Raw genomic sequence first — 13,878 nt, forward strand, 5'->3', positions numbered from 1 at the left:
ATAAACATTTTGTTTGTGCTATACATATTAAATACAGTCGATTACAGCCAAAGATATATAAACAGACCTTATATTATGTTTATATATCTGTGATTACAGCACCTAAATGTTTTTTTAATTAAAAATGTTTTATAATACCTAATATGATTATATTAAATATTTATATTATATACAATGTAACTTTTAATTTTAATATAAAGTTATAGGAAGATAAACACTAGTTACAAGTTACAAGTTACAAAAGTAACCGAGTTACATTACTTAGTTAAATGTAACTATGTTATGTCCAAACCTGACTATAGTATCATTGGACAATTACTTTTTTAACAAAAATAAATTATATTGCAGACTTTGGAACTGAAGCTATATCTATGCTAAGGATTCGTTACACAATATTGTGCATACTATAATGAGATTTCTTTTCAAAGATGTACAACTCAATATATTTAGCTATAAAGGACAAAAGGAAAAAAAGTGTTCTACATATTAACAATATGTTCAGTTATATTTGGTAATAAGTAATAATTTGTTTACTTTTATTTATTATTTTTTTTTAATTTTAACCACATTTATACATAATATGATTATATGAATATACATGATTTTAACTAAATGTACTTATCCAAATTAGCTGAAAAAAGAAGAAAAACGTTTTTTTATAGTTAGGGTAGGTAATTGTTAAATACTTTACTTTATGAAATTTTTATTTTATGTATACAATTGGCGGGACGTGACCAGTTCCGGTGCTTTCTCTTGTTTACTGAGACAGGTCTTCATGTTTACAAAAAAAAAAATAGAAAAATTGGTTACAAAATATTGTATTATTTTAAAGTATTTAAAATCTTAAATTCCGTAATAAAATAAGAAAAGAATTTCTTTAAAATTATTAAGTGATACACTTCGTATGTAATTAAATTCCACGGTCAAATATATGATTATGGGGCTAACATTAACACTATAGGAAAAACTAAGTACATAAAATGATATGTGTCATATTATCCATACAATATTGTGAAGACTATTATAGATATTGAACAAAGGGTCAGTCGAGTATACGTAGGTGGTAATGGAATATATTTAAGTCAGCAAATGGCTCAGTTGTATTCTAGAACCTATATTTAACGCAAATAAAATAAAGATACTTAGTAAATACACAAATGTACAAACTATAATAAAAAATAATAATAATAAAACACTAACAAAGAATATTTATTAATTTCAATTTTATTAAAAATAAAAACTATACATAAATTTAAGGGGTGGGCAGTCTCTACAACCTTAATACAAAAATATTATGTAATTTTAACTTAAGTAATAATAAAATACAATAAATGTCATCTTTGGGGTAAATGTAAAACAAATTATAAGCACATTAAAAACAAAATAGTTAGTTCATCGTAATATTACTCTTGAAATAAAATAACAAATATTATATTATATAGTTAATAGAGTAAAAATACTCTCGGTTTAATACTAAAGCAGAGTTTTCACAACTGACATATTTGCTGTTTCTATAACTTGTGCCACATCCTCGGGAAATGCATGAATGACAAATAATACTACAGATGGAGTGATCCTACAACATTATTGTAAGTATCCTTAAAATGACAAATTTTGGCAAGAACATGAGTCATGGGAACCTAGCTTAAGCTAGGGAAATTAAATAAATAAGAAATTGAAGCAGTCTCTACATTACAAATTAGGTTTAAAATACTATGAGTTGGCAGTTTTCTTTAATTAGAAACTGAAAAAGATATAATACATACTTAAAATAAAACTCACATAAGTATGTTTTTACAAAATAATAATAAATGAGATGATTAAAATTATACAATAAAAAAAAAACATTTTAATAAAAGTAATTATAAACATTTAACATAGATATGTAATATATAATATTATAATATAATATAATTTAATGGTAATAACTACATTAAAAAGTAGTTTTCTTTTCCTCAGCAGTTTAGTGTCTACAACATATCATCTCCGCCATCGTCATCCTCACCAATACCGATACTATTGTACCATAATGCAGTTACATTCATCGGCTTGAATTTGCTATTATAAATAAAAATAATAAAATTTAATTAAATTATAAAACTATAATACACAATAAAAGAAAAAAAACATTAAAAATGTATATTTAATCCTAATAATAATAATTATTACACAAATTAAGAAATAATAAGTTATTATTTGAAATATTTATATCATAGTTTTAAAGTAAATTGGAAATCTGGACAAAATAAATACATAAAAATATAAGCAATATAAAAAAACCTACAACAATGTCTATAAAATATAATTTGTTCACATTATTTTAATAATTAAGATAATTTATTTATAGCCTAAATTTTAAATGTAAAATATTTACTATTTAACATCACAAAATTGTCATCATATATTTTGAGTTGTATATTAGATAATATGATACAAGACTCTAAGTACTATCTAGCTCCGTGTTTTATTGTTATTATTATTTATTATTAAATGCAGTAATCCATTTGGTCATTTATGATCATACCTGTTTTTGATAATAAAATTCACACAAACTAGATCACACGCTTCAAAAATCTTATTTTATTTTAAATAATTCCAATCTATATAATATTAATATTAACTGAACAATCTTGGCGAGTTTATAAAACACCTAGTATAATTTTAAATTATATAGTTTATTATTGTTTTTATTTGGTTAGTTTATAAAATATCTTCTACCTAGATATTTAATTAAATAACACACCATCAAGGCCGTAACTTAAAATTAATTTCGGGAGAAGTTTTAAGCTAAAAAATTGTGTTCTAATTTTTATTATAATATTGTATAGATTATTTTACTACCACATAATATAACTTGAAACAATTTCGGGAGAGGTTTGAACCCCACTCTCCCCCCTAGCCTGTCTTGCACCATTTCATACTTTAACATAAAATATGTACAGTTATCATTTTAATGAAATAAATACCTAACCAAAACAATATGCATGTACAAATGTATACATCCATATAGATAATGGCACAAAAAAGTAGTAATTATTAAAATAATACTAAATTCAATATTTCAAGATTACCAAAAGTATGAGAATGGGCAACTGATAATAAATAATTCGGATCCGCTCTTAATATGTGCTGGAATTCCTTCTTCATCTGCATTTGTTCCATCATCTTGACTATCAGTATTGAGATATAGTCGCCACATTCCTTTATAATGCCCTCTAATGTCTAGGTCCCATATGCCTAGGCACTAAATACAAAAACAAACATTATTATATACAATGGTAATAACCAGTTAAGTGAATTAAAGGTCAAAAAAATTATTAGGCTATTTTTAAAATTAAAATTTTTTTATTGGGTAATTATTCTAGAATGTTTTTTTTTCTTAAACGGTCTGTCTGTAAAAAGTAAATAGAATAGATGTTGTTTAAGACTGTTGCACCAAAGTGAAACAAATTAAATTATTTTTAGTATGATAGTTCATGTGCATATTCATAAGTCAATAACGACACACAATTTAAATAGGGCACATGTAAACTTCTCTAAAATTTAAATAGTAAAATCCCGTAAACAAATTTGACTACAATAAAAAAAAATAAGAGCCATTTAGCATTGTCCAGAGGACACCATGTCAAGATGGCATCAGTTATACTCCAAAAATATATGTATTTAAAAAAAATTCATATTTACATGCATACTAGTTTAATTAAAATTATTATTATTGATTTGGTCATATTGATTATTTTTTGATTGAGTAATAATGTGAAGCTGTTCTTATATAAAGAAATGAAGTAATTTTTTATTCCTTATAGTTTTAAATTAGCTAGTGTAATAATTCTTATCTTAGAAATTCATTTTTTTGGCAACTAAACATTTTTTTTTTTTGTTTTATGTAGGCATACTTTGTAATTTTATGTAGATTTTACAGAATATTGTTTAATGTACCTATAAATATAATATTAATTAATTCAGTAATTTATTTAATTAATGTATTTTATAAACAATTAAGGAACAATCACATTCAGTGGTTATAAATTGTATTTTTAATAAACCTACTGATTAAATAATAAACACATAATGTGTTAAAATATCACACAAAACAAGATTTATGTTATAAATTATATTATATAGATCAATTATGATGATAATACTACGTGATTGACAGAGATGAGAAAATAATTAGACCCAGTTATATTTATTTCTAGTTATTATTGGTTGCATTAAAATATATTGAAAAGACGAAAACAGTTATAAAACCACCAAAAGAACATGATGATTAAATATTAAAATATAAAATATTAATAAATAAATTTCAATGGTATTTAAATTAACTCTACTACCTCTTTTAGAGGAAATAATATAAGTTAAGTAGCAAAATGTTTTTAGATAAATTTCCAACATTTTAATGAACATTTCAATTATCACTTGATTAAAATTTAACTATTCTTAGTGTGTGTAAATATTGTTAAACTTTTATTAAAAGCTTAGTATTTTCTGTATAGGTCAAAGCTAAATACATTATGTAATTCTTTTTCGTCCATTTCTTTGCCTTTTCTAATAATACTCGGTTATCATGTTCTATCCTCCATAGTTACTTAACATACCATTTTAGCATTCACATATCTGCTATACCAGTAGTTTTCAACCTGTGCGTTGTGGCTCCCAGGGGCGTCGTTGGTTATTATTAAAGGAGCCGCCTCCGTAGTATAAACTAATAATAAAATTGTAAACAATATGTTTTTATTATTATCATTATTCGTATGGGAATCGTATATTTGATTCCAAAATTAAAAGGAGCCGTGGACCCAAAAAGGTTGAAAACCACTGTGCTATACATACTTATCCCATACTTGGTCGTATTGTCTGCTGTCGAACATTCAGATTAACACAACATACTTTACAATTGTTGTATAAAATCTATCTTTTATTTTCTACAGAATCTTCTGATTATGTAAAAAACCAAAAGATTCTCTTCAGTCAGGTCATAAATCTAAATATAATCTTATTTCCTAAGTCATTCTCAAAAACATCATTCTTAAATACCACTCATATTAAGTACTTGAACTTATTCACTACACACATTACATCACCCTTCATTATCATCATTGCCCCTTCAATTTCTTGATTTGTCCTACAACATTTTACATAATTACTTAAGTTTTACTTTAACTAATCCTTAGTTCATACCCTTCTCCAGTCTTCTAAACTCTAATCTACTTAATTTTAGAATTTCCTGAGAAAATACATTATATTGTAGTTTATTAAAATAAGATACAATTGTTTCTTTCAACATAAATTAAAAAGGTGCATTTTTTCCCTAGTAAAGAACCTAAAAATAATCTAAATATATTTTTAAATTAAAATGGAAACATTTAAGTAAAGATAATTTACTCAGATTTTTAAGTCTAAATTGATAAAAAAAGTATACAACACATTAACTTCTCTTAATAACCACTTTCATTAGTTACTTATCTACCTTTGCCAAAGGAGTCCAAGCAACATTTGCTGCATTTCTATTGCCACCAGACGGATCTTCCATTTTTATATATAATATAAATAATTTCTTTGATCTAATTGTATTGTCATTATTCATCATTTCATCAATAACAAAAAATTCTTCGTCTGATTGATAATAGTTTCTGTTTCCAGCATCATGCACTCTCTTGTCATTATTTTTGTTACCTCCATTATTCCATTGTTTTTTTCGACATGGCCACCTACTGTGATCTAATAGTTGTCCTTCTGTTATGATCCTACGTTCCATCCATCCAAGGTATGTTATTCGAGTCATCCTACATACATAACACATACAGCTGTATTTAATATATATATATATAATATGCATAAAAAAATTACTAAAAAAATTTAAATTAATTTATTTTATTAAAAAAATTTAAATTGCACAATGTATGAGCAAACCAGTAAAATATGTAAAACCATACAAAAAGTAAAATTTAATTTTAAAAATAAACTGACTTGTCTATGTTTTTAAAACGAATCAGACCCCCTCTATCGTCATATTCTCCACCAGTACCACCACTATGAGATCCAGCGTTTCCTCCATTTACAGCAGAATTAGGGTTATAGAATGCATGACGGCCAAAGTATGTATGCTGAAAATATGGATTCACGTTAACAGAACGAGATGATCCAAAATGATATGTTCTGCTGACTTCTGGTACTATACATTGTCGTCCACGTTGCACTTTGGTTGATCGCATCCACATATCCCAATCCCAGGGCTAAAAAATTATATTGATACTCAGTTTTATGGGTCAAGTTATATAATAATAATAATACATTTTTTAATTTTATTGTTAGATAAAAATTAATGAAATATTACTACCAAACAATAACAATTAATTAATTATTATAGCAATAGACGTTATAAAAATATAAAAAATATTGCAAAAAAAAAATAAATTGATAAAAAAATATAACTAAGAAAGTTACTAAATTTGTTAAGTGATATTACATAATACTGATGACTTAAAAAATTAAAAATATATATAAAAAAAATAGCAAAAATTCAAAATAAAATGATTAGAAATTAATATATTATATTATAATCAATATACTAACTTTCTCTACTGTTGGCCATTCTGATTCTAGCTGGTCCTTGTATAAGGACCTTTTAAGCATCCATCCTAATCCTGGCATCCAGTCAATTCGATATAAAACATCTGGTCGACTAGCAGTGTGTTCATATCCCTGGTCATTCCATGCAGATATACAGTACAGTGATCCAGAACCACCATCACCATCTGTCGAGTCGTCAGCTGCAGCCAACAATGGAAGAGTCTGACTGAAAAAGCTAAACAGCACAATAATAATTTCACATTAAAAGTGAGTACAAAGCATTTGATTTCATATTATTATTATTATTCATTTCTTTAAAAATATAATGTGCCCCACTGAACAGGTTCGTGTGGAGGTCGCCCACGAGTTCCCACTACAATATTAAACATAATATAAACATTTATGTTAATAAAATTTACATTTAACTGTTTTCCAATTTTAGACTTATAACGATAAAACTAACTAAAATATACATCATAGCTAATAATAATTAATAAAAGGAGACTAATAGAATAATCCAAAAGTATAATTATAATAAATAGCTAATAAGGTACATTAGTAAGCAACTAAATTAAAGTTATACTACAATATTTAAAGTTTTATATTTTATCCATTCTGCAGCCAATTAGTTATTATTACTATTTTTTTTTTACTGTTAAAGGAGTGAGTGGTTTTGATGTTTAATGGTAACATATATATATTGTTGGACCTATTTTTAAGTAGATTGCGTTAGTTTTCTATGTATTAATGTTACATTATATTTAATAATTTTCTTGTGTTAAAATTATGTTCAATTCTAAGTGTTAGATTATTTTTAATTATATAAATTACAGATGCTTTAAAAAAAAAAAATGTTATTGGCAGCACATTTAATTCTTTATATAGATATTCTGTGTGATATAAAAGATTATTTTTTAGAATAATTAAAAAATTATTCTATTTTGTATTATTTTTAATGGATTAAGTGTTGTATCATAGGCACCTCCCCAAATGATGATAACTATTATTATTGATTCTAAAAGTGCTTAGTGAATAATTCTAATTTTTTTAATTTCTAATAAATTAGCTACATTTTTGTATACATAGATTATTTTTCTTAGTTTTATTGTTTTTGGTTTTATGTGGTTGTACTATTAAGGTTATGACTAGAGTCCAGATTTTTATGCAAAAACATATTTTTAACAAGTGTATGCTGTTTGATGGGAGTAAGAAATGTTTGCATTTCATAGGTTAGGTTTTAACCTGTAGAATCTGTCAAAAAAGTTTTTTTTGCATATTAGTGCATATTTTGACTTCAGAGAATATTTCAGAATATTTTAGTTTATGGTACATATTATAGAATATTTTAGCATATTTCCATAATATTGGATTATATTAAAGGATATTCAGCATATATAAGACAATAATCACGGACCTCCGTACTAACTTTACTCTGAAAAATTTGGAAAAATTTATTATTGTACATTCCTTTAAAAACATTGTATAATATTTTTTTTTTTATGTTAATGTATTGCATAATGTAACATAAGATATAATTATATAAATAATGATAAATTATAAATTCATAATCATAATCAATAATCATATTGCATTTTTTTTTTTTACTTATTAGTTAGTATTATCAATATTTTTGAGAATATTTCATCAATTTTAGCTGCATATAAACATCATATTTCAAACATTTTAATATAATATAAATCCGGACTCTAGTTATGACACATTTCAGTGCCAAAATATTTACAAGATTTTAATAATTTTAATGAAGTTTGACATGTGCATAATTTTGGATTTAAGCATTTATTTCATGAATATACAGGCTAGTAATAGTAAATACATTCAAATTAGATAATATAATATAGTGTAATAATATGTAAGTTTTATCTAAATTATGAAATAGATTTTTTGTACATAGTCAATTATTGATTTTTCTCAGTTCATCATGTATATATGTAAATACCTTGTCCCAGGAGTTATCTCATTAAAAAGAACAGTGTCATAAATGAGACTAATTAACCATGTATATTTAAGTCGTTTATTTGTATATTAAATAGGGTAGGAAAAAGGTATCTATAGGTACTTCACATAGTGTTTGTGTTTCTAGACAAAAAGAATTATTTATTCAAACTTTATTTCTTATTTTTTAAGTACGAGCTTAATAAATCATAACTATATATAGTATAAGTATATCATAAGCATACTATAAGTATATAGTTGCACACTTTTTTTACTTTCAAACGCATTATATATGTACAGTGATTTCCGCTTAATGTGATCACATTAGTTCAGATAATTTTGATTCTATTAACCGGTTGATTCCATAATACATTTTTTTTTATTGATGATTTTATACTTATTTGTATGTTTAAAATTAATTTAAAATAAAATAAATGCATTTAAAATAAAGTAAAGAAACTATAGACGATCGATTATTGTATTTGAGAATCTTCTAATTTAATTTTGCATTGCTTTTCGATATAAAGTTTTCATTGTTTTCTATGATTCTTCGGTCAAGAGGTTGTATGACTGACGTAGTATTTAAGGGTAAAAATTTCAAATTTATATTTTGTAAATTCAATTTTGGATGTGCTGTACAGTTATCAAGAAGTATTAAAATACATTTTGGTTTTATTATTTCTTTATTCCATTTTTTGCAAAAATTCGTTAAAAATTAGACTAGTCATCCAAGCATTTGAATGAACGTAAAAACCGATGGACAATGTCTTTACACCCTAATAATAATGTGGATTTTTACTTTTAACTATAATTAAAGGACTGTACCTGTCATGTTTGAAAAATCATAAAAAAAATAAGAATGTTCACAAAAGTGATTCCATTGACTGGTACTTAGTCATTCTAGTAAAACATCAATTTAAAATTAGTAATATAACATTAGGTTTGGGATTTTTAATTTTGATTTCAATAAACGGTGTATTCTATAAACCAATGATCACATTAAGCAGAACACACTGTAGTTGGATACTGTTGCAATTGATTGTTCTGTATTTTTATAAGCCTTTAAACCATATTGTGAAATTGATAATAATTTAAAATTTTCTAGGTAATGTACATATTTAATTATTTTTTTAAAAGATTTATTAATATTAGAAATTTATGAAATGGGACGGGAATATGATTGTTCAATGTACATATTGAGATAATTTTTTAATTATCATCAATTATTTATGATTTTTAATAAGGTATTTATCAAAATAAAATAGCCACATACCTAAAAAAGTCAACAGAAACATCTAAGTCGTCTTCCAACACAATAGCATAATCAGCCTGCGGGAACAGTGAACTAAATGTGTTTGTTAAGGCTGATTTGTAATGCTGTGTAACTCGACGGCGGCGTGAATTGGTATTACTTGTAATACGCCCTCCACCAACTGCATTGGATGATTCACCTACAGCAGGCATATGCTGTACAGCCCTCACACCTAACAGCCGAGCTACTTCAACTGGTTCATCATAATATCCGTCCACATGAACAGTAACCATATGTCGTTGAACACCTCGAGCATTTAGTACAGATTTTATTGTCCTATTATTAAAAACAATCAATATCATATCAATAAATTCCACTTCTACAACAGTATATAATAAATAGTAATACATAATAAGTAAGGCTCGAATTTAAATTCATTTTTAAAAGATGTAGTAATGACCTAAAAGAGCTAAAAAATGCCCCACCCCTAGAAGAAAAAGAAAATGAATTTAAACATAAATTTACATCAAATCATTTTAGCTTTACAAAGAACAAAAATTGTGTACTGATGAAATAAATAAATATTAAAATTCAAACAAATAAATTGTATACAAGTAAAAATGAAAATACTTAAATTTAACAAATTATTTTTTTGTTTCACTGTGTATTACACATTTTTACAATGCACTATGTTTATATTCCAATGAAGTCAACTTTTGTAGTCATATTACAATAAATAGGTCAAAAATGTCTTAAAAATTAAAAAATGCGTTAAATCCGTAAAAAAATGTTTGTAGTTACAACATGGAGTACTTGAAACACATTGAAAAGCATGGTGTAAGTCATAAGACATTCCAAAAAAAAGATACAAATGCATTAAAATCCGAGCCCTAAATAAGCCTATAATAAAAATCACTTAGAATACCTATATAGAATAATAGTTATACCTGTAAAGATAGTCAGCTCGATTACCAGCTATTATTATCACAGGTACTCGATCAATATTTGAATCAGGTATCTGCATAGAATATAAAATATATATAAAATATATAAAATATATATGGATATATAAAATATCCAATTCCAATAAAAATATTTCATACTCACAGGTAATGGATGGAAGTCCAAAGGTGCAGGATGTACACAACTACATACATCACCATAGCCCTCGATACGACTGCAGAACCGTTGCCTCCGTGCCAGTGGTGATTCAACTATAATGTCATCATCAATGATGGAACCACTATCAACAAAATCACCACCATCATCATTATTATCTTCAGAAGCACCAGCTGTTATCCAAGAATCACACCACTCATCATCTACAAATCAGATATTAAATATGAGATATAAAAATTAAATATAAAGTAAGTAGAGTAATTATACAAAAGTTATATTTAAATACTTACTTTGATTGTTATGACTACGATTAACGTCAAGTGGAACTTGTACACGCAATAAAACATCAGTTCCCCAAGAAGACAAGGCTGGTGCATTCTTACTGTTGTGCTGTACGATTAAGCTCGGGTTGCTATTATAGCTCTCTCCGTATACACGACCACCAACGCCACCATTATTTTTTTCTTCTTCTGGGTCATTATTATGATGTTTAGCTACCATTGCCCACATATCACGCCAACCAAGTTCAGACAGCCACAATGATCCACCTGCAGCAGATCCAGTTCCACTTCTACTAGCACTAGCACCACCTGCACCAGTATGCATTTGCATTGCACGTCTACCTTCATTAGTGAGATGGAATGATGCCTCATCCTGATGAATAATATAGAAAGATTAAATTAAATTAAATAAGCCTAATTTGATAAACACTATAATTCCACATTTTTATTAAGCTGATATGATACGATTACACTAGCAGTAATTTAACATAAACGAAAAATTAAGAATTTTACAACTTATAAGTTGCATTTTATTTATTGGTAATTAAAATAGACCCGTAATTTAAAATGTAGTAAGGCGGTATAGAGTGGACATGATAATATTAATTAGGCAGTACTAACTTTAACAGCAAATATCATTATACGGCCAGAGGACACTCGATGCAAAAAACCAATGAGTGGTTCATCATCCATATATGTGTCAAATACACGTTGAGCCATCACCATGCCAGTATGTTGATTCAGGACAACGACATGCATGCCTCTATTGTTTAATGGGTCACTATCGTCAATCACCTGAAAATGAATTAATACATTTTTGTTAAATTGTTGTAAAGTTATAAAGAAAATGTCAACATACAATTTGTTATCTCTTTGGCCTGTACACAATATTTTTACTTAAACTGTTCAGCAGAACCAATCTTACAATATTAGCTTTAAAATTAGAGTAAATTGATCTATTATCAAATTTAAAATCAAGAACATTATCTATGTTTATATGTTGTCATTTTATATATTTCAACTTTTTTTTAATAAGTAAATAAGCATTTTTAAATAATAATAATTTACATATTTACTAATAATTAAGGTTGTGAATTTAATGCACTAAAAAACCATTTAACATTTAAAATGCAATAAAATATGCATTTAAAATGCCAAAAATTATAGTATAAAATGCACTTGAAATGGTTTTTAATTTAATTTTTATAATTATATTGATATTAGTATATTATATGCATAAAAATGTATGTTAAATTGATTTAATTTGAATTTTGATTTTAAAGTTGATTGATTCTTTAATAATATTATTCGCCTGAAACATTTTTCAAAAAGTTTTCAAAGATGTTAATTGACAGAATTTAATTAAACATATCAGAAAATAAAAATATGATCTAAAAAAAAAAAAAAAAATTGAAATTGAAATTCATTACTTAAACAAATTTCAGTTTTCTAAGGCTATAACTATATTTGTGCCTGGAAAATGTAATTATGTAAACTATATGTAAATTACCGTTGCATCATCGACACATATCCTCACACGGTTTTTACTAGACAACACTTCAATAGATATATACTTTGCTGCGTCGCCATTTTGAAGCCATTTACTACTGGTATTGTAACCAATACCTGCAGCGGCAGTAGCCGAATCGACTGTTTGGCGGTTAGCAGTGAGCAATGTCAGTATCACGTTGATCAAGACAAACAGGATGACAGAGCACACGAGTAACATCTGCAAGCATAATATACATTAAACATGCTGTTTGATTTAATATTATATAATACTATACAACGACGGTCTGACGAGTACTCACCCTGACACGCTTCCAGCAACAACAGTTGCGACGCATGGCCGCAGCTGCCATAGTTTTCGAATAAATTCGTACGGAAAAATCGCTCATTGCCACGGTTTCATCAGACCGCTATAAAGGCATATTCTCCCGACACCGGTTTAGCTTCGTCACCACATCACTCGGTACATTAGAAACGAACTGCACGCTCGGCGGTACGTGGGCGCAGTGTCTTGTCTTTTAAAAAATATTTCGTCGCAAGTGCCTTATCTCGTACGATTCGTGTCGTCGCACCCGGTACCTACGTTTTTTTTTGCCGATCCAAGCCGCCGGACTGAAACCCGAAATGGACGCTGTAACGACGGTCGACGATACGAAAAATTATCCTAATCCTACCGATGACTCAGTAGTCAGTACTCACAATACGGTCGAACGTGAGACCGCCGCCACGGCCGGAGATCGTCGTTTTTTGCCCGTCAGTACGCGGCGGACGAATCGGTAATTACTGAGATTACGTCATGTCCTCTCAGGGATCGTATCTGCGATGTTTCCAACAGTTCGCGACTCAACAACAATTACTACAACGGCAACAAAAACAAATAACAATAATGTCAGTCTAGTCATTCGCGCGGTGAGTGTATGAATTGTTGATAACGTCGGATTGTAAACAACTACACACTTTGTTGTCGCGGCTGATAAGAGCGACGTTAGAACGGGCGCGGATGCCAAACTCCGACAGATGTCGCGTCCGGTATACGGCGAAGCCGCCTATAATATAGTTTCGGACAGCTAGCCATACCGGCAACCGCCAGCCTCGCTACTGCCGTCAATTTGAACTCAAACGACATTAAGTTTTGACAAAATGAAAGTTAGTCTAAGATGTCCGATTTCGATTCTGAAAAAATATATGAAC

At 27.5% G+C, this 13,878-nt stretch overlaps 1 protein-coding gene across 2 annotated transcripts; it reads right to left on the reverse strand.

The window, feature by feature from the left end:
- Positions 1–1,206: 1,206 nt before the first annotated feature.
- LOC132924590 (protein O-linked-mannose beta-1,2-N-acetylglucosaminyltransferase 1-like) lies at positions 1,207–13,621 on the reverse strand. 2 transcript variants are annotated; one of them, XM_060988991.1, is made up of 13 exons: positions 13,387–13,621; positions 12,990–13,299; positions 12,689–12,907; positions 11,800–11,973; positions 11,188–11,551; positions 10,886–11,100; positions 10,726–10,796; positions 9,800–10,114; positions 6,577–6,808; positions 5,971–6,236; positions 5,471–5,786; positions 3,072–3,244; positions 1,207–2,058 (listed from the first exon to the last, which is right to left on the reverse strand). In XM_060988991.1, the coding sequence occupies exons 2-13, from the start codon at positions 13,074–13,076 to the stop codon at positions 1,971–1,973; spliced, it is 2,520 nt and encodes an 839-aa protein (XP_060844974.1). In that variant the 5' UTR covers positions 13,077–13,299; positions 13,387–13,621; the 3' UTR covers positions 1,207–1,970. The 2 variants fall into 2 exon arrangements, with proteins under 2 accessions (XP_060844974.1, XP_060844975.1); XM_060988992.1 differs by having other exon boundaries at positions 13,362–13,621.
- Between the last annotated feature and the right edge of the window lie 257 nt (positions 13,622–13,878).

This window comes from Rhopalosiphum padi, chromosome 3 (genome assembly GCF_020882245.1).
Source record: "Rhopalosiphum padi isolate XX-2018 chromosome 3, ASM2088224v1, whole genome shotgun sequence".
NCBI classification, from domain to species: Eukaryota; Metazoa; Arthropoda; class Insecta; order Hemiptera; family Aphididae; genus Rhopalosiphum; species Rhopalosiphum padi.

Bases quoted from the DNA above. Each gene is read 5' to 3' on its own strand.
- LOC132924590 (XM_060988991.1), bottom strand. From the start codon at position 13,076: ATGAGCGATTTTTCCGTACGAATTTATTCGAAAACTATGGCAGCTGCG. The intron at 11,101-11,187 runs GTAAGTATTTAA...TCTGATTTGTAG, and splicing joins TCGTAGTCATAACAATCAAA to ATGATGAGTGGTGTGATTCT. The intron at 6,237-6,576 runs GTTAGTATATTG...ATAATTTTTTAG, and splicing joins AATGGCCAACAGTAGAGAAA to CCCTGGGATTGGGATATGTG.